At 35.4% G+C, this 26,926-nt stretch overlaps 1 protein-coding gene across 1 annotated transcript in view; it reads right to left on the bottom strand.

Annotated features, from left to right (window-relative positions):
• Positions 1 to 10,188: 10,188 nt before the first annotated feature.
• The window catches only part of GAD1 (glutamate decarboxylase 1), a gene marked incomplete at both ends in the record, with an annotated part of 28,685 nt that continues 11,947 nt past the window's right edge, over positions 10,189 to 26,926 (bottom strand). Inside the window, 11 exons of the mRNA XM_080621542.1 lie at positions 10,189 to 10,362; positions 12,145 to 12,234; positions 12,931 to 13,038; positions 15,387 to 15,536; positions 16,959 to 17,037; positions 20,386 to 20,450; positions 20,682 to 20,798; positions 21,878 to 21,932; positions 22,137 to 22,216; positions 22,320 to 22,435; positions 23,809 to 23,921. Of these exons, the coding sequence (XP_080477668.1) occupies positions 10,189 to 10,362; positions 12,145 to 12,234; positions 12,931 to 13,038; positions 15,387 to 15,536; positions 16,959 to 17,037; positions 20,386 to 20,450; positions 20,682 to 20,798; positions 21,878 to 21,932; positions 22,137 to 22,216; positions 22,320 to 22,435; positions 23,809 to 23,921 (1,147 nt within the window). The remainder of the gene's footprint in view (positions 10,363 to 12,144; positions 12,235 to 12,930; positions 13,039 to 15,386; positions 15,537 to 16,958; positions 17,038 to 20,385; positions 20,451 to 20,681; positions 20,799 to 21,877; positions 21,933 to 22,136; positions 22,217 to 22,319; positions 22,436 to 23,808; positions 23,922 to 26,926) is intronic.

The following is a 26,926-nucleotide window of genomic DNA, read 5'->3' as shown; positions in this document are numbered from 1 at the left end:
CCATTATGTGCAGCTGTACCACTGCAGCAAAGTTTGGCAGGTTAAAGTGATTGGATGTTCAGCCATGAAATACAAACCTGAAGTCATAGCTGGAAACCGGGGTGCAGGCTGATGGAAGGGATGCAAAGTATCTCCTGTGGACATCCTGGCCTCGTTCTTCTCCAAACTTGCATATTTCTTCTCATATAGCCACATTCCTTGTAGAACCAGAGCAGTATACCTGGCTTTAGCCCATTAAGTTTCACTTTTTTTTTCCTTTGTGTAATTTCACTGAAATTCAATAGAATTACATCAGGGTGAAGTTTTTATTTTAGATTCTAAGCTACCTCTTTATTTATGCTGTTAGGTCTGAATGTTCAGAGAGCCATCAGCAGATTCCAATGTAACTGCATACATTAGGAATGTAATTTGTTGATATTTTCCTGTTTTGTTGGGGTTTTTTAAGTACCAATCCCGCTAAATCCCAGGAATTACAGTCAACTGCAAAACAACTGCGACAATTACCGAACCAGCTAAAAGCAATTCAACAGCTGCATCTTCTAAAATGTTACTGAGTCCAGAGACCTACAAATAATGCAGACTCATAATACTAGCTGCAATTACAATGTGGCTTCTAAAGCGTAGATAACAATGAATTACATGATAAAGATCTTCAATTTATAAGGTAGTTTAAAAGTTATTTGTAGTGTGTCATGTATAACAATGGAAAGTAAATGGTGGCTAAAATCTAACATTTTATATGTTTTTATGGTTTGGATCTATTATTTTATATTGTTTTCTTTGCTCCTTATAGAATACCTGACAAGATATTGGGTCTTACATAGAGATGTATATGTGTATGTAAACACAGTCCTCCATGAGAAGATTCTGCATAACATGCTACATAAAAGCTTTTCAAACAGTAACTGACTTATTTATTTTTAAAAAAGAAAATTAAAAAAAGTAAAAGTGTGAGTGTGACTTCGTTTTGGTGGACAAGAACCTACCAGATCCCACCTCCTATTCACAATTAGGCATAAAAGGCTGAATTTATATTGTAACACAGAAACAGGCTTCCATTTTTCTAAGTCCTCGGTATTCCTTGTTGTAACTGGAAGGCTGCCCAGATTGTTGAATCTGCATTTCAGAGACCACATCAGACTCAAGGCAAGTAGAGATAGAATAATCTAGCTATTACAATAAATAATGCTACATTATTAAATAATGCTCACATTATTTGCTTCTACAAGTCATTGCAACAGTTTTCTTCTCTACAGTGTATTTTCTATTGTTTTGCTTTACCCTTTACCATTTCAAATTATTTCAGTAAAGAATCTTGTGTTATTTAGCCTAAGAAACCAACATATAGTTTGATAGACATCCACGCTATTAGAAAACTAACCTGATTTAAGATAGCTAATGTAAGGAAACAAAGTGGATAGAAGAAAACTTTACCTCTCTTCACAGTTCCCTTTGCACACTTTGCTGAGTGATGCAGAAAGCAAAAAGTGCTTCTAATGCCTATGGGTGCAATGAAAAATATTACTGATGGAAAAATGTTGTGCATCTAAAATTATATAAATAGGCAGTAAAGGACAGGTAGATACCCACATACACTTCAATGTCATATGTATTCCTACAAAACAACATAATGTAAGCCGGTATCTATTTCAAACTATATGCAAAGAGTGTCACTTAAGGTTGATTCTGTTATCAAAGTATTTCTTCAGGTATTTTATGACTTTGTAAATTATTCAGCCTGAAGAGTGTTGTACATTTCCTTTTTGCCTGCTGGGCAATTTTACTGTTTTGAAATTAGCCGTGTGTACCACCACCAGTCATTTTATCTCTTCCCCCTTTCATTTGTATCTGAGAACCCCACCACAGTCAGGGTGTCTAAATTAGTTTTGTTCCCTTGTGTTAGGACAATCTCCCAACCTGCTCTTCCATTCGAAGACAGGTGTAAAATACTGGTTTGGTAGCCAACAGAGAAGTAAATGCCATGTATTTGTTGAAGCTCTTTTAATTAATTGGGTTTGGTAAAAGATGAGAAGGGAACAGGCATTCTTGTTATAAATTAATTTTTCTGAGTATCCAACCAAGTCTCTATGGTATAATCCAGTGGTTTTAGTTTCTTCTTTTGACCACTTTGCCAGCTTAATGGAAACAGCTCTGGACTGAGCTGCAGAGTAAATGAAGGAGTCTTCAAAGTCTCCTGAGAAACTCCATTCCACCTCTGGACTGCTTCCAGTATGGCAGTAATTGTACAATTATAGCAGCATTACATATAGAAAATCAACACGAGTTCTGAAGTTGTTCAACAATAGCGAAGCATAATTATTTACATTAGTCACAGAATTCCTAGGAGGAAAAAAGCCTCACACAGCTAAAATTAGGCTTTTGGGAAAGGCAAATTGTGGCAATTACTGGCCTAAGAGCTCTTTTTAAAGTAATGTTGGTGTATTGAACAGGAAGAAATCTAGTCGGGTTTTCTTTCAACTGCAATGCTAGCTCTAATGCTGCAATCATTCTGTATGTAATCACTTAAGAAAGCAGAGAGAGCTGTCTGATGGCAATTACAATTCTCACTGCTAGAGAGCCAGGTCACAAATTAGTAATCTGTGACTTATCATATCTTGCAAGAAGATAGGCCTCATATCCTTGGGAAAACAAGAGAATATGCATTCCATTATACTGCAAGATAGAGCTGGTAATTAATTTATACCTGCAGAATAATTATGTTTCACAAGGACTGAGTAAAAACAATAAAAACTACTCACTGATACGAAGTATTAACAGCAGGGAAACTGACCCTGGTTCTTCAGTAGTGTGAAAAAAACCCTCTCTTCTTGAAAAATATGTAGAATAATTGAAGAGTCATGATGATGCAAAACAGCATAAAGAAATATAATAACCCTGAAACATAACATAATCAGGTACAAGTAATATGCTTTTAAAAAGTGTGACCTCAATAAGTGAATGCACCAAATTACCACAGCTCCATACCTACCAGCAAATTAAAAACATGAGTTATTAAAAGTCATAGTTACAATGAATGAGTGAAAGGTGGGTTTTTTTCCACAAATAGAAAAGCCTACTGTAATCAAAACAATTATGGTTCTTTGGTGCAGCATTGTCAAAGCCAGCATGTAGCGATCTCACCCTACTGCCCAAGGAAGCTGTACTCCTTAAGATAATCAAGAGTCACGCTACTCTGTTTAGTGATTAGCTGAGTGAACTAGCTGAAAGAGACAGACAATGCAACAAGGAACTATAAAAAGTTAAAAGTGATGTAAATAAACTGTTCATTGCGTACAATCTAGTGGTCAGTCTGGCCCTATGTCCACAACCACAAATGTCAGCCTTACCTGCAGGCATCCTTCCCAAAAGTAAAGGAAGAAGCTTAATAGAGATTAATGACCTTTTTTGGAGCCCATGGAAAGTCCTAATTAATAAGGCAATGCATTGGCAATTGTATAATAAGGCAATACATTGTGTTATTACATTAATGTAATTTATAATACATGCAATCTTCAGAAGACATGAAATGCAGTGACCAACATGACGCTGAGTCAAAAACGTAGCTTTCTCAATTTACTTTTCAGAGACATTTTTACCTGTCCAGTTTAAAGTTAGCATTCAAGTTTGTTTAAGTTTTTTTGAAGGCCAGTATGCTTGCTTTATACACCAGCATCATCGAAACTCTTGCTGATGTCACACCAAGCAGATATGGCTTCAAATCAGCTTACAGTGTGGTCAGGGATGATAGGCTTCTGTAAATCTAAGTTAAAGAAATTGTACTTACATTTGTTGATTTTTCTTATAGTGACAGTTTTTTTGGTTTCTTGAAATGTTAAACTTAGTTTTTTTCCATTTCCTATCACCTGCTATGGTCTCGCATATTTCCGTTGTCCTGGCACAACACCTTTTCACGTAAAACAAGGCCAAGCACTTTCACACAGTCATTCCTGCCTCAAATCAACTGTTATCAGATGAACTAGACTTTTATCCTGTTAAAAGGTATATAATCTAAGAAGTTCTCATGGTAGAAATTGAAGCCTTCAGGTACACACAAAACACACACACACATACTTTCAAAGGGAAACCAATTTACTATTTCCTTAATGATATACTTGATAATGTTACACTTCAAGAATCTTTGCAGATGTCCTGAAAAGTCCTACACAAAACAATCAATATGATGTTAGACTTCATTTATGTACATGCACATGTCCTTGTGTTTTATATCAAGAAATGCAAATACACTCACAAATGCATACAACAAATATACTTATCCAGTCTGAAATAATTATACTCAGATGCTGAGCAGATTACCTAAAAAACAGAGAAAGAGATTTTTTTTTTATTTCTATACCAGGTCAACTTAGAAGTTCTGTGTGCATCTTATCTTCTATTCTAACCACAATTTTATCCTGCTTTGTCCAGAAGTCTGATCCTTCCACACTGTGCAGCCATCCTTCCTTTTAAACTTTACTTCCAGTCAATGATTGTGTCTTCTCATTTCCTCTTCAGCTTAGTTGCAGTTCTTGAGTGAGTGGTACTCTTGATTTATGCATCATCACCCCAAACATAACTTTTACAATTTGCAAATTATAGAACACTAAAGAAGAAATTCAGGCAGATCTAATTCTGTTGACCACTGTGAGCTGTACGTAACTACAAACAGTCTCATTGTGGTCCTAACATTGAACAGTCTGCATGAAGTTGAACACTCCTTAATGCTCACACATGATGCAATCATCTCCCATAATTTTTAATGCTTTACATTATGGCATTTTCACGCTACACTAATGGACTTAGTAAGTTTCTTTGCAATATGTATTTTCCTTATGTCTGGTTTGCTGCATAAAATTCTTTTACTTGCAAAGAAAACTGTTCTTAAGAAAACTCATCCTATTTGAAGGATGATCATCCTACCCTAAAAGCAATCAAAATTCAATTTATTACATGCTGTTAAAATAAATGACAGTTCTATTGATAATTCAAAAACCAGTAATTAATCAGAATTTATCTGTATCATAAAAATAATTGAATACTTTTATGAATTCAAAATGTATTACTTTTCAGTATATTTAGTATGCAAAAAAAACCCCCACAAATTAAAAATATATATATTAACTCCCATAAGAGAATGCCAAATTACCCCAAACTATGGTCTGAAATCCAAAATTTTTAATCACCTTTTTTATGCTTTACATGATATATATCAAGTATATATCATGCATAGATAGATAAAGACCTATCATGTGCCAAAAGTTTTGCCACAGAAGCAAAAAGGGAAAGACTTGTATTTTGCCATTATTATGCTTCATTCAAGTACAATTAGGAAAAAAAAAAGTATTCCCTTGAAGTTATCACATTCATATAAATTTTACATTTCAGCAACTTTATGCTCAGTTTCTAGTGTATTTTAAAACATCTATGTTTCTATATAAAAGACACTGAATTTGTTTGCTGTTACTGCATTATGCATAGCCTTTTTCTTAGAGAATATGAGAATTCCAGTATTTTTTCCTACCTCAGACTTAGGGTCTCATTCTGTTTTTTTATTAGGAAATGGTCTTCCATTTCCAAGAATTGGAAAGGTTGATTCAAGCAATTGGCAACAGCTTTCCTGTTGACTTCTGCGGTAGCAAAATTAGTCTTCTCTTGTGAATTAATTAGTCCTAGAAAACATTTTTACTTTACTCACAAAATAAAGCTGCCAATATCTCATTTATTTCTGTTTCAAGGAAACATTTTTACTGTAAAAGACTGTGCACTATAACACTTAACACAAAAGTGGCTGAACAAAGAAACCCAGCTCTAACTGACTCTAAGAATAGTCACAGGTTTTTTGCTATGCAGCCTTTAAAAGGTTTTGCAATCAGGCACCCAGTATCCCGTACTACTGATTTCACCATGTATTGTCATATGACCCTGAGGGCTCCTCTTGTCATCTCTGTATTACTTCTGAACAAGACAAGCACAGAAGTGCTGAAACAACACTGTTCAAAATACCTTTATGCTGTTTCTGTCCTGCAGTTTTTTACATACAAAAAAGAGGTTTTTCAGTCAAGTAGATTTTTCTCTGCACAAAAATATCCTGGTTCTAATTGCATGCAGGTTTAAATGTGCTTCATAAACACCAAGATCAAAAGTATGCAAAGTGAGCATATATTCAAGTCTTCCTGTAACAATAATAAGTAAGACTTGCATTACAAGAAATAAGTTTTATGAATATATCCACAGAATTGGTAGCAGGGCTTTTAACACAAGGGCTTGATCTTATATTTTTTACCCACTCCAAAGTTCCTGTTTACTTTCTCTGGTCCTCTGTAAAAGCCGGATGATGATTTCAGAAACCACACAAAACACCACACGGAAAGATTTTTAGATTCTCTAGGTTTTGGTATTTCTAGACAGTACTAATGTCTGGACAACCCTATTGAAATCAATCAAGGTTCAGAGCATGCGGTTGGTTCTTCCTCAGCCTGTGTTGGTACAAGCTTACATTCAATTCACAATTAAAACTAAACAACAGCCTTAGTGTTCACCTTACTGTTTTTAATGTGAGTGATAATGTTGTATGGCTTTTGTCTCATTTTCTTAGGGAAACAAAAAAGCTTGCAGAAATTATATGAGACAAATTAGACAGTTTTAAGATCAACTTTTATTGAAAAATTAAAACTGCATTGCATATCTTCTTTATAACTTCAACATTTCTTAAACCACAAAACAGAGATTCCATTTTAAAAATCTCTTCATATTTGTCACCATTCAAAAAACAGTTTATGAACTAAGTCAAGATGATTTTAAAATCCTGCATTATTCCCAAGGCCTCTGGTTCCATCTGTCTGCCATGACTGGTATTATCTATCTTCTCTAAAATGTACCTTTAATTATACAATCAGAATTTTTCTCACTCAAAACCAGCAGCTGCTGTTGATTTTTATCCAGTGGTCAGTCTTTTCCAAATAAATTACATCAGTTAAGAAGCACTGCAGCTACATGTTCAGCTAAGATCTTGACTATTGTTTGATGTGAACTCACCCCCACAAAATTAGTGATTGTTCATGTGATTTTAAAAGCAAAATTGCTACCTTAGAGTATATTTAAACCTCAGAAATAAAGCTACTCACCTGGAATTGCAATGCTTTGAATTTGTCAATACCACTGTACATGCATACTTACTGATCTCTCACAGTGTATGGATTAAAAAGCAGGCAAATTCCGGGTAAGGTTTGTCTGAGAAGCTGTAAAGCATGAGATGTTACGTACCAGATGAAAGTTGCCTACTGAGAAGAAAACACAGATGAGTTTTATCATCACTGATGACCATAACCGCTCTGTTAAAATCAGCTAACCAAGTCAGAAATTAATAGGAGCCCTGTGCCTGTGGAACATGGTACATGTAATAGGGAAACACTCCAGAGCCTGTTATTAGAATTAAAAGCTTTGTAAAAATCTAATTTTGTGTGTCATCTGTGTCAAGGCACAACACTGCAGAAAGGCAAGATAAAATGCAGAGTGCAGGAAAATAAATCTAACTCCCCTGTCTTCAGAGAAAACACCTCTGTGTTAACCGCCTCACTTCTGAAACGGCACGAGGACCTCCATTATTCCCCACCTAATTGCAAACCAACAACGGAGATAGGTAGAACCTCTGATGCTTTTGACCTCCAAAACACAAGATACTCTATTAAATGAAGAAGTGTAAATTTTAGCAAGCAAAACATTGTATATGTGCTGAAAAGACCTATGTCTATTTTTGCCCACATCTCAGGACTGTCCAAGAATTGCTGTATGAATGCCAGTAAGCCATACTATGGCATTTCCTAGTTCAAATCAGTTACATGAGGATTATTCTCTTCACTTAGTTTATAAGGAGATATATGCTTTAAGGAGCTAGAATACTTCAAATACAATAAAATATTATTAGAATATTGAAATGATGAGCTGGATACAAGGTCCATGATGTTAAAATATTAAAGTTAGAGGATTAAGGGTAAGTTGGAATCTTCAGTAATACAGTTGCTGAAATACCTTGACTATAGATGTGGAGGAAGTCAGAAATTCCCACCTAAGAACTGGTTGAAAAAATCACAAGGAACATGATGCTGCTTGTGTGGCAGATGTAAAATCCCCTAGTGAAGCTAGGTCAGCAGTTATGCATCTTTGCATTGATTATGCTAGCTCATATTGTTTCTCATAAAGAAGAAAGAGAAATCTTTCAACCTTCTGTAGCTGCCCTTTGAGTAAAGTAAAACTGACAGAGACCAGAAATCTTTAACACAAACTTCTCTCTGTACTTGAAAAGCAGAAAGTTATGGAAGAGGGATAAGCAATACCCCTGTGAAAAGCTGGGAAGGCTGTTCTATATGGTATGGTAGTCACCATGACAGCTTCTTCCTTCTCCCTGCTCTGAAGCAGCCAAAGATGTGAGACAGCATCCTCAGAAGACAACCAGTGGGACCCGCAGGATGCAAAACTCTCCTGGCTGTAGCTCCCATTCAACAGGACTGAAGGGGGCCAGGGAGGCTGTGTAAACTGCATAGCATTACTGCATTTCATTGACTCTTTCAAAAACAATTTAATGTTATTACTGATTTGGTGGAGGGGGAGCAAATCATTACTGACTTATATAGGAGATAGCCATAGAATCCTGTATGAAAAGATCTGAAATTAGCATATTCCATTAATCACCATGACAGTAACTCAGTAGACAGAGGATTATTGAATCTTCATTTTGTTCCACTACTCTGTTTCCAGTATAGAGTTTTCCATTTGGTAGTATTGATTATCTAATGATTAAAACTGAACAAGCTGCAGATGAATCTGATGCCCATACTTTGAAAAGTCAAGCCAGTTGAAATTGTTGTGACAAGCCAGCTATATTTAAAGATTCCGAGATTACTTTTGGGTTTATTTATTTTATAAGCTCCAAACACATAGTGAATTCCATTTCACTAAAATGATGCTGCTTAAAACTCCCACAAAATTTAGTTAAAATGGCCTTTAGAGATTAGTCCTGAAATTCAAATCAAGAACAGGGGCCTTGGTTAGTAACAATTATTCACTAGAAAAGCATTCAGAACACTGAACAAACAGTCTGACATTACAATAAATAAAACTGAAAATCCTAATAGGTTAAAAGGATCTCATCATTTGACAGTCTATACACAGTGTTAGAATTCCTTATATTCAGTAAAATTATCTGTAAGTTGTTACTTTAAGGGCACTAGGATTTAAATTAAAGTATCAACTAATTTTTTGTCTTTTTTCTTTGGCTCACAAAGACACTAAAATACCATAAACATTATTTAGAACTTCAATAATATATAAATAGGATACATTACAAACGGAAGAAAATACAAGACAACTCTTCAGCATGGTAAATCTCTGCATATAAATAAGCAAATATTTCATATACCTACAATTCAACAGTTATCTTGCTGTAAAACTATTACATTTAAATCCTTTTACACAAAGTCATTTAACAATAATATACACAATCTACACAAATTAACCTCTAAAAATACATCAATAATATACCTGTTACAATGACTCTGCTACTATTATCCCCTGATGTGATACTAAAGGGGAAATACAACTATTATACTCAAAGGTGCTGTCAGAGATTGCTGTTTTGTACGTAAGAGAAGCACCAGCAACAAGATTTAAGAATCTAAGAATCTACATTTTAGAAATGTTTCTATATGTCTAATTTTAGCCGGCAGAAAAGTCTGTAGCACATTATCCACATCATTAGTTGTTGAAGGAAAAGTTAATTCTCTTAAAGTGGAAAACATGCTGTGGCTTAGATCTAAGTTTATAACCACTTTATATATATATGTATGTATATATATATAATTATATATATATTTATTTATACTGTACATATATACTGTGCAGAGTTCTTAGTTTGCTATTTTAATACTCATTAATTTCCTGCTGACTACACTAAACAAGGCCAACATAAGAGTCAATCGTACTTCGACTTCAAGATACTACATTTTCCCTCAGTAATATGATCTACCAATACATATATGTTTCAATATCCTACAGTTGTTTTGTTTAAGGATGCCTTAGGAGATTGGAACTTACTGAAAGAGAATTTCCTTAAAACATGTTCTGCAGAACTGGGTTTAAAAATTAGCCAGTACTGGAAAACAGTGAATTAGAGAAATAAACAATTCAATCAATGTACTACAGCTCCTGCCCCAATCTCTCTATTTCCTCAATGAGGAAGTCAATGTCAGATTTAGTTGCCGCTGGGTTTGAGATGACCATTCGGAAGAAGTTGACTTTATCACCCTGAGGCTGATATCCAACCATCGTAGTACCTGACTCCATCATCAGTGCTTTGATTTTTGGTGCCACCTTTATGATTTAAGAGAGAAAGAGAGAGAGAGAGAGAGAGAAGAGTAATTTTTAAAAAAATATTCTTTCTTTTTATGTCACATCATTGCTTAGTTTGGAAAAAATAAATGGACTGATCATAAAGACACTAGTTCTTATAGAAAGACTTGTAACAGAAAAAGCTTGAAAACCTAAATATGTAGGATTGGATATTTAAAGCAAAATTGACAATGATAATATCCATCTTTTTGATTAATAGACTAATAACATCCGAGAGCGTTCACTACGTAATAATTTTATATATTAAATGCACATGTCATTCTTTGTACTGAAGATTTTGTTATGAAGAAATGTTTTCTTTTTATGTAAACCTACTCCAGGACCTGCTTTGTGAGGGTAATGATGTTTTCCATGAGAATATTACATATTCTCAAACTTATTTTCTCAGAGGAGGGGGACACTCCTTCTCTGGAGACATTCAAAACCCGCCTGGACACATTCCTGTGTAATCTTATCTAGGTGTTCCTGCTCTGGCAGGGGGATTGGACTAGATGATCTTTTGAGGTCCCTTCCAATCTCTAACATACTGTGATACTGTGTGATACTGTGATACTGTGACACAACAAAGATAGAAACTTTTCAGTAAGATCTTAAGTTATAAAGAATACTTTCTGTTAGCATAAGACATGGAAGCCACCCCACAGTTTTGCAGTACTGTGCATTTACCACAATCTCACTTTCTCACTTTAATTTTCAAGGAATAATGTTCTGACTGTCTTAAAATTCAGTTTTGAGTGAGCCCAGTTTTTTCATCCAGACATTCTTTCTCCTGCTCTCTGTCAGCCAAGGGCAAATGTCTGCCTTTTTTACCATTTTGTAGGATGCTTTATAATGTCCTCTAATGTTGAATAGGGTCATGTCAAACATTTCATCTTTCTTACCAGTCTTATCTATCTTCCTCTTTTATCTCTTTTTTGGCAATTTCTTTATCTAACACGTCATTGGGTTAACCCAGGATTTTTTATACTCTTCTGTGGTCTTTCCCCACTGTGATGTAGACAAAAAATCCTCTACACCACCTCCCAAGTTTACCTGTTCTTCTCCTTTCCCAAACATAAAAAAAAAATTGCAACTCACTTTAACAACTAAAATCGTTCTTTTGCCTCCTGAGTATATTTCATTCCATTTCTGTCTGTCTAAAATGCCACTACAAAATTAATGTATTTCACTTCCCTCTAGGCCTAAGTATTTTTCCTGGTTCTGCCTCTATGATGTCTTCACTTCCTTCTAATCATTACTGCAAATTAATTTATCCCAAAGTTCTCCAAAGGCTATTAATTTTCATTGGAATGCATTAATGCATGGCTAACCAAGAACATTTATAATACAAATAAAGACCTGAGAAAGACTGACTGGTTTCCATGTCCTTTACCTGTCCCAGCATTTTCAAATAATTACCCTTCCCTTTCTTTTGCTGATATGCTGTCCTATTCAAACAGGACTGGGATGTCTTCGTGCCTACCTGCTTCTTAAAGATCTGTAACACTCTGGAGCACAGAAGTGATAACAAAACAAAGAATAACTGGGTATGCTCTGTATCTAGTCCTATAGAAGAAACATGACTTCAGGCTCATTATAAATAGGAGACAAAGGTGAACAAACATCAAGGTCATGACTAGCAATTGGAAAACTGATGTCTCAGGATTTCGAACAGTTGTCAACACACAGATACATAATTTTTAATAAGCAGAATACTCTGGGTTCAAATAGACCACATTTTTGCATTTAACAAAAACCACATACCCTGTGTAATTTTTCTCTTCTCTCATCACAGTCTGGCATGCCCCTGAGACTTGGGGGAATATACCAAAAACATACATTTGTATGCTCTGGCTGCAAAAAGAACCGAATACATACATCAATAACAGAAATAATACACCTCAATCACACACTAAAGGTTAGTCAGTAGCATATTTTAGCTCAGTGTGAAAGACAAAATATACTATTATCTTTCCTAATTCTGTATGTTAAAACAAAACAAATGGATTACAGTAATGCTGGTTTCATCTGCTATCTTGAATTCCCTATACATTGTCCCACTTATCATATTTTAGTGTGCTAATGAAGTGCAAATGCTTTCCACCTTCATGCAGTTTTATGAGGAACTGGTTTCCAGGATCACAGCAAAGGCAACACAATTTTTGTTTTCTTAGTAAATGGAGACAAAGTATATTTGTTATTCTATCAATCAAGTGCAGTGGCACTACCAACAGAACATACAGCAATATAGCTCATTCACAGTTATGTATGTTATAATGGGGAATCTCAGCATGAGAAGATTGTATTAAGGTAGTCTTCATGGCCTAAACTGAGAAGTTTTCTGCAGAAAAGGATGAGATAAATCTGACATTTACAGTACAAACCCACATGCATTCAGCCAAAAAACTGCCCAGATGCCAATAGTCATGTAGTTCTTTGGAAAATAAAAGCAGTTTTGTATAGTTGGCTTGAAAACTGTGAAAAGTGTGAAGACTGTTTTCAAAGTTCCATATAGATTTGTTTCCTATGCACAGGTTAAAGAAAACTTACCTCCCCTTCAAAAACCATCTCAAATTCTTCTCTGTTTTTGATTTTAGTGTAGAGATATTCTGCCAGCTCCAGGCATTTGTTGATCTGATTTTCAAATCCTACAGTACCCTGGTTTGAAAAGAAAGTATTAGCTGTATGATCATTTTTCCTCCTCCAATGCATTTAGCTTTTCAGATAGGCTTCACTCTAAAGTGTTTGCTGTCAAAAAAATATTTAGCAGTATTGTTTCTTGCAATTTAAAAGTAAAGTTAATTAACATTACAAAAGTGGCTAAATGGGGCTTAACTGATAACTGTTTGGTTTTGGTCTTGTTTTAAGAGGATTTAATATGATAATAACAAGAGGTTTGATATTCTTGATAGATTATTTGAAGCTCTTGGTCTCCCCAGTTTCAAAAAATATTATGAATATTAAGTTATTCAGCTTTTGCTGGAAGACTGGGAACGTCGAATGGCAACTCAATTGAAAGGGTAACAGTTGGAAAACGATTTATTTGCTTTGAACAGTGTAAGAAATTTGCATTTAAAAAAGTCAGCAATCACAAGCCTGCAATATATTTGCTAAAAGTCATTTGCCTACCCACTGGTCTTTTGTCATATCTGCTTTGCTTTTTGTTTCGCAAGATCATGATCTCAGGAAAAGTAGATGAATGTTGGGAATAAATAAAATAGGAAAAAAAAAAAACCAACAAAACCCAAAAAACAACTTGTGGGTTTTGTTGTTTTGGGGGTTTTTTTGCACATGAATGAAGAAAAAAGAAAGACAAGTACACTCCTAAATTACTGCATATGTGGGGTAAGTTCTTTGTACTGAATAAAATAACAGAGGGTAAAGTCACAAGAATACCTCTGGACCTAGGTTGTACATTTGTACTCATCACTCACAATAGCTAATGCTGAAGGAAAAATGCCCATAGCTTCTAATATTGTATTTTCTTAACATTTTTGAAATATAATCATGCAATCTGCTAGAAACAGGTTTTATCTAATACATCAGAGAACTCAGGTCCAAGAAATCTTAATTTGTCTCAAGACCAAACAGAAATGCAAAGTAACTAATTTCCAGATAAATTTAAATTCCAGATATACAGCTCAACCTTAATCTATATTACTTTTATATAATCAGATCCACAAATATCTTACTTCTGAATTTTAAATATGACCCATATCCATTATGGTTACCACTGTATTTTTTTAATTTATTGTGAAGTGTTCTATTTTTTTAGTGAGGTCAGTTTAACAGGTGATTGTAATAGCAGAGGTAGAGTCTGCATGCTAGTTTTAACAAAATGTGTTCATCTGGGAATTAGAAAAACATTCAGTCCATGTTTTGAATGTGTCTGTAGTCAGTACTTGGTAAATAAGCAACACACTTCAAAGCTGTTAGTCACAGTCCGATTTTAGTGTGTCATAAGCAGTTTCACATTACAGGATTACAGTATCAAAATGATTTATTTTGGAGGAAGAACTGAGTCCAAACTGAAATGGACTTAGCCTGGTAATCAAACCTATGCTGATAACTAAAGTAATTGTTACAAGTATTTTGTGCTGATGTGTTATATTTCTTTTTCTGAAGTACTTTTTGAAATAAAGAATGACATGTCTACAATCTGTTTAGAAGTAACTGTACACCTTAAGTTCTGAAACTTTCTTCCCTCAGTCTTCAATAGTAAACAAATCTGCATGAAGATATCTTTTATCATCACAGGTTATTTACTATTGCTGTCTAAATCTCACCCAAGTGAAAACTATTTTATGATTGTACATTTTGACGTCACATTTAATCTCAGTTTTATAAAAAAAGACTAGTCTGTGGACAGGTTACCCAACAGAATTCCCATTTTGTCAGCAGAGGAGCAAGAAGAATAGTAGTAAGATGACTGCAGATAAACAAATAGATATTAAATGTGTTTTCTTGACTACCTGGACATTCATCTTGTGAACACGTAAACCTGTACACAAGTCCATGTTTAAATTCAGCCATCCAGCCATACCACAGTAGTACCAGGGAATCAACGGTTAAATCATCAGTTGGGCAAAGCTTCTTAAGAAACAAGCTTTGTCTTCAAAGTTGCTTATAAAACCTAGGCGTTGAAACATGATGCTCGAAGGACCCTTGTAAACCATCAAGTCTACTCTGCTGCTACTACAAGCAATCTGTCAGAAAATTCAGATAAGAGTGTATAGAATCACAACAAACGACCATTTGGGTTCACTGGTTTTACTACAGGACTCATGTAGTGTCTTAAACTTTTCTCCTAATTTCCAGCTGAATTTATCGATGGCTAACATTGTTCCACAATTCAAATGGCTCTTTTCTGACTTAATACTCATATACATGTGTATTTAGAGATCGCAATTACGAAGGCATTTATCTTAAAAAAAAAAGTGTTCAGTTACATAAGACTTATAAATTAAATATATTTCTGATTCTTGAACCAAACTTTTATTATTTACCTTTGCCTTCCACATCAACCAAAATTTGAAAATGTCCACATGTCGACCACACTGTATTGCCTTATCTCCAGTGTCATAGGATACATCATACTGTTTGTCTGGCTGGAAGAGATAGCCTGCACACATTTGATTGCAGCCTTGAAGTATACCCTATAATGAAAAACATGTACTTATATGACTTAGATGGCATATGCGCATATGAAACTGTAATCATTAGTAACATAAGATAACTGTATTTTGAATATATACAGAAGAATTGTCCCTGAGTAGTCATCTGGTTTTACATACCCACACGCCCACACTTCGAAAAACATTCTCAGATTAATATGGATTCTTAGCTGTTGATACTTTGTCCACTTCACTTTGTAAGGTTATGTCTTTAAGACTTAAATTTTTGATGAGCTAAATTATACACTAGAATAAAGCTATGGTCTCTTGTGCAGCAGACAGGTACAGAAAATTAATTTTTTTAAAAAAGAAAGTGAAAGCTTCAACTTTATATATTGCCCAGCTTTACAACACTTAAAATTAGTGATAAATATAAATACAAATGACCTAAACCAGACATTTTTTGCTTACAAATAAACATGGTCCACAGACCAATAGAAACCTACAGATTATTGGTAAACATCTCTGAAGGAAACACAAAGAAACAAATTTCTGTATGTTACACAGAAGTCTTAAACATGTGACATTTCTAAAATGGTTTGCCTCTCCTGTATACTTTGTTAGTCATTCTTGGAAGCTCAAAAATACTGGTTTATCTAATAAATACAAAAACACCTATGAAAGTTCTCATACAGAGAATAAAAAATGTTGCCAAAATCCTGAAATATTGAGCACAATAAGCATGCGTGGCACTAAATAACGGCTAGTGTTTATCTCCAATAGATGTCAAAGTGTTTTATAAAGGGAAATAAATGCCTTTAGTTTAGAGATGGGTCATCTGGAAGAGCAATGGCAGACCTAGGGCTGGAACTCACAAATCCTTCATCCATATGCACAGGGACCACTTTGACTAACCTCTTCTAGTAGCAATTCACATGGCAGAAATTAGTAGACATTAGAATTAGTCCTATCCACAGATGATACAATTTTTTTTTATCATCTAAGGAAAATACATATTGCTTGAAATAATTAAGACTTGAATTGAGAAACTTTCAAAAGACTATCTAAGGTAAAAACAATTTGTTTTTATTCAAGCAGTTTAGACTGTGACTAATCACTAAGACCAAGCGTCTATGTTCAGTATATCATAGAAACAACAGAGTAGATGCTCAGATGAAGTACAGTAGCATGGCTCCAGTGTTGCTATTAGAATATGCAAAATAAATCAACAACTAAAGATCTAATAAAGCTTAAAAAAAAAACAAAAAAAAACCAAAACCCACCAAACAATCATCAAATCAAAACAGAAAAAACAACTTCCTAAACAATGCAAATCCACACAATTATTCCTTCCAAAAAAAAAGTTTTGAAATTCAATGGATTTTTCACTACCCTCTTAAAAAGGCTTGATATTAACTTTTTGATTTTATTTTTAACTGTTTAATTATTAAATATAAGGCAGACCTTCTCCCGGACAAGAATGGCAGAACATTGTAACAGCACTCCCATCATCTTATGTGGATTCCAAGTAACTGAGTTGGCTCTGCAAAAAAATTACACATTCAGATAGGTCTGGAAAACAGAAACTAAACCTGAAGCAATCATCTTTGTTTTCTGCTTTCAGCTGGAAATATATAGAGTTTTGACCATGATGGTTTCACTATGGAGATTATTACTGTCTCAGGTGTCTTACTTCCCAGCTATACTGTCCAGGAAAGGATCTTTTCATGCACTACTGCTGAAATGTCAGACTTCTGATTTGTTTATATTATTACTAATACCAGTTAATTAGTGTCAGACTGATTAGACTTCATTCCCTGAAGACTCCATTTCTAGAAATAGCACTAATAAAATTAACAAAACCAGTCTGGCAGGTTATATCAATTTAAGGTACTGACTGGGGGAGGGTCGTGTCAGAAAATTAAGGAAATAATATGAATTTTTGGAGAACACAGCTCTTTACTGAACAGCTGCTGGAAAAGTAGAAAGCAAAGGAAAAGACACTTCTCATGCCTATTTGCTTTCTCAGTTAGAGCCACAAGAGGCTTTTTCTGTACTAGCTTGTCAAGCCCATGAACTGTTAACAGGCTATAAAACTTTACATCACGATCCTACCATTCTGTATGTAAAGCTTAAATCTTTCTAAACACAGCAGATGCATAAGATCACTCAATTCACTAACCAAACAGATGAGATATTCTGTATTTTTAACATAATGCCCTAGACAGTTTAATGATGATGCTAAAATAAGTGTGCCAACATTGCACATTCATAGACTTCTTCAGCCTAAGTAATTAATTACCAAATGTCCTTTTGATTCACTGTGTGTTCCAGAAAAGGAAAATCTATAATCATATTTCACAGACTATGCATGTGTTCTTACAATGTGATTTAAAGAAAATTCAAAGATACTTCTTCCTCTTCTACAGCCTGCTCTCAGAAAACACAGACACAACCACAGTTTCTCTCTTTTGAGGAACAAAATGACTCCTTCACCCCTGTCCGAGGACAACTAATTCCATACATTCCAGATATGATTCCAACCTCTATCTGCACTAGGCTAGGCTGCAGCACCCCTCAGTCAAAAGAACAGCACAATCTGTGCTACACCTGGTGAGTTCACCATCCCTCTAAAATCTCCTGCTTAGGCAGGGCAATGCAGCAGGTACATAGCTCAGACTTAGGAGGCAATTATCTTTTTAGAAACTTAACTAATAGGTCAAATATAGTAGTGAAGAAACAGGAATTTATGTAACAGCTCATTTCCTTTTGAGAGCACTATGTTTTCAATTTTGTGCATTTATTTCACTTTCAGGGTTCCAAAGACAATTCAAGTCGTTTTGGCAAGGAGCATTAGGTTTATTTTAACATGAAAAGGTCACTCCCTACTCTATGCAGCCAGCCAGAGGCTATCGACAACAGATCATCCCCGTTCTGCACCGTGACAGTCTGCTTGTACAGACACCCGCGTCTCTGGGCAGGCCAAGTTTGGCATGAGTGTAGGCAGTAAACCCAGCTGGGGCCTGTGACAGGCAATTATGCAGTGCAGGTGGGCCCCTTTCCATGTTTGAAGATCCGTACAGCTGCCTAGGAAGGAAATAATATCACACTTCATGGCCTGCTGCTTTTTGTATTTGCTGAAGATGATGGTCTTAATTAGCACCTCTGGATTGACCTCAGGTCAAAACAGGTGTGCCTAACTACTACCACCAAACCTGTGTACCTTAAGGAAATTGCCATGCTGACCTCATATTAGGCATGTTGCCATAACATGAGTGACTAACAAACCGGACTGTCAGAGGTTTGTATGATTCAGAGTACTCCTGCCACACCGCACACTGCTGTCCCTGCAACAGAAGGGTCTGCATGGTTTTCCTACCATTCCTTTGTACATTAGTGTTCATCTTGTGCTTGTTTTTCACTTACTGCCTGAGATGCCCATCACTAGGAAAGTTTGTTTTCCCCAAGGAAAAGCAATGCTCACTGTTCTCATTTTACACCTTTACACATGTCCACATCCAGCACAGTTGACTTGAGTAAGCAATTTGGTGTTACTGTGAGAGTACATGGGTAGAGCTTGTTTCAAATCTTTTTTTGCTTCCCTGGAAGCTGGCGTCTGCAATGATAGGAAAGATCTTATGCTTCTGGTTCTTCATTGCTTGTCTGATTGTTATTCAGACAGGCAGCCTTTTATGATAGAGTGGTTTCAGAGGAAATCTAGAGAAACACACCCACGGGGTTATAAACACTTCTGCAGACTACATCACTGTCATCATTGGATATGGGAAAAACTGTGCCAGAGACTACACATGGGACTCCTCCTGAGCCTGAATTGTAAGGCCTGGGGCAAGGGAGGAGGGTCACACTCACGCTCTGCTATCACTTCCAATACAAATGCTTTGCCTTTTTAAATTTGGTTCAATTAATTATTTAGGCTGACTTCTGGTCTCAGGGGGCATCTTGGTAACCTGGGTTACTTGCCTGGGGACAGACATGCACTCTTTCCTGCAGATTTCACTCCAGCCTCTACAAGAGCTTCCTGCTCGTTTTGTGGAATCCCTACCTGGCACCAATTCATAGGGCCCTGTGCCCTGCGACACAGTGAGTACCTGTGACTCTTTCTGGCCTCCCTGTATGTTTCCTCAGTCCTCTGACTGGCACAGTAGAACCGTACCAGTTCTGTGCTATCATACTCCTTTCCAGCCTCATAGGTACTGTAATTTGCCTAAAAATTGCTGCTAATTCAGTCTCTATCATGTGTTACTGTGTTTGTTGTATACACATGTATGTTTTTGTGTGTGTATATCTATACAAGCAATACAAAAGCAAGCATATATATATATAAACTTTCATTTACAGAACACTCATTTTCAGACAGAACATATACTCTGTTTTCTGGAAACAACTGCAAACATCTTTCAGGAGAGAATCTCTACAAATTCCCACCATGTCATGAGTTCCTATCACAGGTATTCAAACTCAAACAGCTTCTCTGGATTCCTCATTTCTCACTGTTATTCTCAAACTCCTACGTTTCAGACACTGTCTAGCTCTCACACTTTTTCCAAATTCTTCTTCACCCAATCCTAGACTTATGGTCATTTCAAAGCTATTCATAGAACAATCTCCCTTCCTTTTTGCCAAGCGATATCCTTGTCCTCCTTCAAATCTGCTGAAAACTTACCTTTCACTCCTCTGTACATCACTGTTTTCTTCTGTAGTATTGTTTCAGTCTTCCTAGCGTGAACCTTCACTGTCTGTCTTGCTTTTGTCTAATTTAGTGTTTAAACTCCTTAATGCAGCAAATTCACCTTTTGATGAATTTCTGAAGTGTCATTTATCTTATGAAAGTACTTTAATAACAGTAATATAAATAAGCATCGTGTAGTACCTTTCTATTCCATTTAATTTATGACGATGCTTTCGGGACATTAAGAGTCCACCTCCCCAGGCAGCCTGGAAGAGAGAGAAACAAGAGAAGACTTATTGTTTTGGAAAAGCCTAACATAGAATCATAGAATAGTTAGGGTTAGAAAGGACCCTAAGATCACCTAGTTCCAACCCCCCTGCCATATTTTAATTTACTCAGGATCTAGTAATAAATCAAAATAAATTTTAATTCAAGACAAAACATACGTAAACAAAAAATCCTCTCTTGCCTGAATAGCACTTCATTTAGTTACTTACATCTACATGGAGCCAGAGGTTATATTTTTCACATATATCTGCAATCTCTTGAATTGGATCAAAGGCTCCATATACTGTTGTACCTGCAGTTGCATTTACAAAAAGAGGAACGTATCCCTACAATAAAAATAAAAACATTAAATACAAAATCCAACCTCTTTCAGAAAAAAAATAAATGTGAAAATCATTTTAGAAACATTTCTATCCCATTTTCCAGCCTAAAAATGCTTTTCTTCTGAAAGTTAAATATAAGCGACAGTAGAAACTAACAAGTTGTATATGTGGTAGAAACAAACTCTGGTTTTATTGTACTCTAACGTCACAAAATTAACCAGTCAGAAGGTAAAGAATATCATTTTGTATAATCTCCTTCTGTAAGGAGATTCAAACATTTCTGTAGAAGACCAGGAATAGTCAAGTAAAGTTGAGAATTTTACAGCCATATAAATGAAAATTAATTGTGATATGTAAGTTGTGATTTGAAGGCTTGAAATTATTCCTTTAGCCTTTATCTAATAAGCAGAACAAAGCAATCCAAACCAAAAGCAATAAATGTGGAACTATCTGATCCAAGTGAGACAATTTCAAATTAGATTAAATAAATGTGAACTGCAATTTCATAGACTGCCAAATGTAAAGAAGTTTAGAAATAAAATAATAGTAATCTTGACTACTCTAACTTTGGTGGGTTTACACAAAATTAAAGGATTTTACATAGCATTGATTCAAGAAATAACAATAATGTCTCAATAAAAATAAACTTCCTGGCTACATTTACTAACCCTGCAACCTCACACTTGAAATCTATGGGCATTTTTAGGACTTCAAGAGAGTTTTTGATGATTTTGGCTAGACTTTAAAGTGTGGGTAAAAGTAGGTTTAGTTTCACGTTTAGTTTTGTTAGTTTTCATACTTTTTTCTATATATTTCCAAACAAAGTTATTTCTAGAAGTCAGAAATACAGATGTGGTTCAAGAGTTTAAAATATGTTGGTTTTAAACAACAAACGGAAACCTTAGCAAGACATACAGATAATTCCCTAAACAATACATGATGTATAATTAAGCAGCTAAAAATATGACTATAATATTTATATCATTATAATTTTCTCTTTTAATATTAACCCTGAACCTTCAAAGGAAGAAATATTTTTAACTAAGCCAGGCATTTAAGCATTGTTTTTTAAAGCCACAAACCTTTTGTTTTGCTTCCAAAATTTTTGCCTCCAAATCAGCTGGTATTATTTTGCCTCTGTAATGATTATAGAAAGAGAAAGATAAAGAAAATTAAAGACTGCATATAGAAATACTAGCTACAGTTGAAATAATTTAATAGTATTTTCTCAACAGGCCATTAGCGACTTGGCATACTGTACTGAATCAGTTCTTAAGCACACTACAACAAATTTAACAGATGAACACATTTAATGTATCAAAACCTTAGCATTCATCCTACCTTTCATTGCATTTTATCAAAATCACATTGTCCGTTCCAAATCCAAGTGCAGCTCCAGCTTTCTTTATTGAGTAGTGACTCTGCAGCAAAACATATGCACATTTAACAGAGTGGTTGTTTAATGATGAAGTATCTTCACAACATACAGCAAAAAATTAAGAATTAGCAGTGTATGAAACTCACATGTTCTGAGGTAAAGAGAACAAGTTTAGGAACTGCAGCCATGCCTTTGGTTTTAACTTCAGGGAAATACTTGTAGCGTGCGGCCATTATACTGTACATGTTGGAGATTGCTCCTCCTGTGAGTAAATGCGTGAATGAATAATAAAATAGTGATAATGAGAAAAAATGCATATTAGACCAAAGACATACAAGTCTCATTTGCATTATGCAGTGAAAGTAGCAGTGAACTATGAAAAAATAAATCTGTGAAATGCATGGTCATCTGTCTCTAGAAAGTCACACTGAGATTCAGAATTTCCTATTCATCATGTCTTTTTACTGCTAACATTTTGCAACACATTCCTAGAAAGTTCAGCTTTCGTTGTGCTGCTTTTGCATGACAATTTCTTGTTAGCAAGAATAACAGGAACTTATCAAATTGTCTGAGAATGAAGAAATGTTGCATACTGGATGGATATATCCCATCTCACTGTAAATATGAAGTAGATACCTCAAAATTGGATTTCTACAGGCGAGCTTTCCTTATAGTTGGTTAAGGGAAAAAGATGCTTTTCAGGCTATGATTCAGCTAATCTGAATTTGACAATGACTTTTGAAGAATTTGAACTGAGGGAAAGCATCTATTTCACTTGCTTCACTGCTAAAAAGAGCTCAGGAAAATTAGCTCAGTTCTATGATGCAGACCTCAAGATTTGGTAAGATGAATCTCATCCAGAAAGTCTAGGATAACTTCTTCCTCTAATATTTCTTCATTCACAAGAACACTGAGAAACATCTGTACATTTCTAGCAGATGGGACTGGAGACCAAGCAAGTGTGCATTCCCTGATTTTACATGGGCCGTTCCAAAAGGAAGTGGAATTGTCCTTCATCCTCTGAAACAGGATGGTGTTCCTCCTACACCAAACCCAGAAATCTGAAGTTGTGATGGGCACCCGCACTGTCTACACATGGGCCCAGGACTTCCACTTGGTCTACCACGCTTTTCTGTTGCTGCTGACTGCCTTTGTATCACCTTCATGGCAAGACACTTTATCTTGGTTCTTTGTATTAGAATCACACTTGTGAATTCAGTCAGATTATGTCCCAGATACCATGTCACAGGCAGTCACAGTATTTTTCTGACTGTCAGCCCAAATCCTCACTGCCCAAAGAAGTCAGTACATGATTCCCAAGAGCTATTGACCAGCAGGAATTGTGATTGCTCAGCACCTCCAAAAATTCAGTGCAAAATAAAGGGTGTTTAAATGCTTAACTATATATCAGAGCTTGTAGTCAAGCAAATGTTGACCAGCCATGATACATAGCCATATTCAAAGATGGTTTTTTCCCCAACTTTTTTGTGGGATGTTTAAACAAAGCATTCCTACATCTAAATATATGACACATTCTTTTGTGTTACAGATATCATGAGCATTCAGAAACTGCTTATGCTTGTTTTAACTTTCGAAGTTTTAGTTGAAGGACCAAAACAGAGAACAAAACCTCACCAGGTGAGAATATTCCATCACCATCTTTATTTGACCATCCAATAATCTCTCTCATCTTTCGAAGTGTTATTTGTTCCATGAGGACAAAAACAGGGGCAATTTCATAGGTGAACCTGCATGGATGAAGAAAAAAAAAAAAACAAACCACAAAAAACCAAACAGAATTAAATACAGATTCTAAAACCCACAATAAATTCCTACTCTATTTCTTTTTGAAAATGCTTCAGATTCCTAGAAGTTTTCTTATAAATTGAGGTTCTGGTATCGCAATCACCATCATAGCGCTGCTGATTGCTGTACAAGATTGTACCGTAAAACATTTGTTTCTCAAAGTGCCAATTCTACACTTGTGGAATAACATACTGCTGAATTCTTATGAAAACAGTGAACTTCACTGAGCTAAACACAACTGTAATTAGAAGTATTGAACTAGGGCTTCAAAGCCTAAATACAATTAATTTTGCGGACCTATTCTGTGTTGACTGTCTCCAAGGACAACTTATTTCTACAATACCATGTGATCGATAACTGTCAAGAGTAATTATAAATGATGATTTTCTAATTACCAATTACCAAAAACAGGTCAGCAGCCAACTACTGTATCCACTTAATGAGGGCAAAAACATTGGGTAGTCTGGTATGCCCTGATGTCACAGAGAGATACACGGATGGAAAGTGACAACCATACAACCATTTTTGGTGATCAAGGTACATGGATAAATTGCTACTGTTGTAAACAAACTCTGCTTGCTGTGTATACCAAGGAAAAAAAGTAAAAAAAGGAGGGGAGGAAAAGAAGAAGGGAGAAACTCAGCAAGCAACCTGTGATTTCCAAAGGAACCTGTAAGAACATGACACCCTGACACTCTGGATCTGACTGATGTCCTTCACTTGAACAATTTTGCCCAAAACACATGTATTGTCTCTCCAATGCTAAAATAATATTTTAAAGATAGGTATGACAAACTTCAAGAAGATGTGATATGAAGAAGGGAACATGTGCCTGAAAAGCTTGTATTTTATTTACAGCTACACTGGTTAGTTAGAATATTTATTTTTAATTCAATCCTTATATCTCCTTAGTCCATCAGAGAAAATCCATCACTATTTTTAAAACATTCCTTTAAGTTTAAACTGCATTTGTAATTTAATTGTTGCAATTGCTATTTTCAGAGCCCAAATGCCTCTTATTTACTTTTATTACCATTAGAACTGTTTGAGACAGGCAGCTGAACAACTGATCTGGAATTGGGTGCTGCCAATAAACCTGTTGGTGTCTGCAAACAATGGTCCAAAGACTGGAACAGATTCCAGTCTTAATTTAGGCAGAATGACCAGGTGAATTCAACAGGAATTTGGTAGTGGCCAGGTCACTGCAGCCTAATACAAGATATATTTAAGTCAAGGGGATTTTTTTCCACCAGTTTAAACACATTTTGATTTTTGCCCTGAGCCCTTGCATACTGATCCTTACATACTTCCCAGAAGACTTCAAGGTTTGTACAAAAAGTATGCAATATTAAATAATTTTTTTGTATATAAAATATGAAGAATTCACAGGGGGAATTTTGAATATACTCACACCCAAGTGAAATAGCATTATTTATTTTATTATGTAATTATTTTCTGAGTCTCCAAAGACTGAAAAAGAAACAAAAGAAGACTGCAGATGATTATAAATAGGGCTAATGCAGCTATATTAGATTACCACTATGATTTTTAAGATCACATCTTGCTAAAGTTCAATTTGACATATTTGCTTTAAACTTAAATGATTTTGAAAAGATCAGTTAAACACAGAAAATGTGCTTGGCTTGGAAGGAACTGTCTGACTTTAGAACCGTTCCTGACAAAAAATGAGGACTAGATTTTTTGTACTGTTACAACCTTTTCAGGTATTTTTATGAGTTAAACTAAAACAGTTGTGAGTCTCAGCTCTTTACTAAAAGAATAAATGAACGGGTCTTCCGGTAGTGGGCACTGCTACCTTAATTCTGCTCTGATGCAAAGGCCAAATCATTTTATCTGGCCAAATCGTACTAGCTACCTGTTCTCCTGTTTGTCAGGACATAAAAAGCATTCTGCAAATAAACATAAAGCATTTTACATAATTTTTCTATATTACATCTTAATAAGCACAAATGCTTTATCCTGAAAATACCAACGTAATGCTCTCATCTCAGCTAACAGTGGGCATAGAGAACTTCCACATAATATTATTGCTTTCTAACTCAGCTGACTGCTGTATGGTGAGCAAATGCCCTGGACTACAGATCCCTAGAGCTGGATGAATAATGGCAAGTTTGGAAATTTCCACCCTGAAGGTCTTCTGATTAGTGATTAAGCTATAAATAGCACATTGATACATTATTTCCATGTCAATGTGGGAAGCTTATTATGTTGGATTTAATATATTATCTTCATAGTGACATTTAAGTAACATTCCCTAATGCAAATTTAAAAACTTAACAGAGTACAGATGTTTTGAGTACTCAAAACATATATTTTTAATTGTTCATAAATGTTTTAAGTATTGTTTATAGGTAGAAAGAAAAAAAGGCAAATGGATAATATTCCCTACTATAATCCACTGTTAATGTTACTTGTGTTAATTGAAATAGGTTACAACAGTTTCTAAGTAAAGGTCAGAACTTGCTGTTATGTACCGAAACACTGGTCAAAACAAATAATATGTTTCCCAGAGCTCACAGAGATGATTTGGCTATTTTTAATAACCTTCTCTGTCAGTTCTTCAAATCATATTTTACAGTATCTTGCTTTAATCTTACTTGCAATTACTGTGTTATTTAAAATCATATCATGTTGACCTTGGTTTGCTGAAAAAAAAAAAAGAGCGATGCATTAAAAGGTAAAAGAGGCTGTGTGGAGATTTCAGCAGCCTTCCAGTATCTGAAAGAGGCCTGTAAGGATGCTGGGGAGGGACTCTTCATTAGAGACTATGGTGACAGGACAAGGGGTAACACATTCAAACTTAAACAGGGGAAGTTCAGGTTAGATATAAGGAAGAAATTCTTTACTGTGAGGGTTGTGAAGCACTGGAATGGGTTGCCCAAAGAAGTGACAAATGCTCCGTCCCTGGCAGTGTTCAAGGCCAGGT

This window comes from Psittacula echo (assembly GCF_963264785.1).
Source record: "Psittacula echo genome assembly, chromosome: 6".
NCBI classification, from domain to species: domain Eukaryota; kingdom Metazoa; phylum Chordata; class Aves; order Psittaciformes; family Psittacidae; genus Psittacula; species Psittacula echo.
Note: the sequence above shows the minus strand (reverse complement) of the source record. Positions and strands in the feature narration are given on the sequence as shown.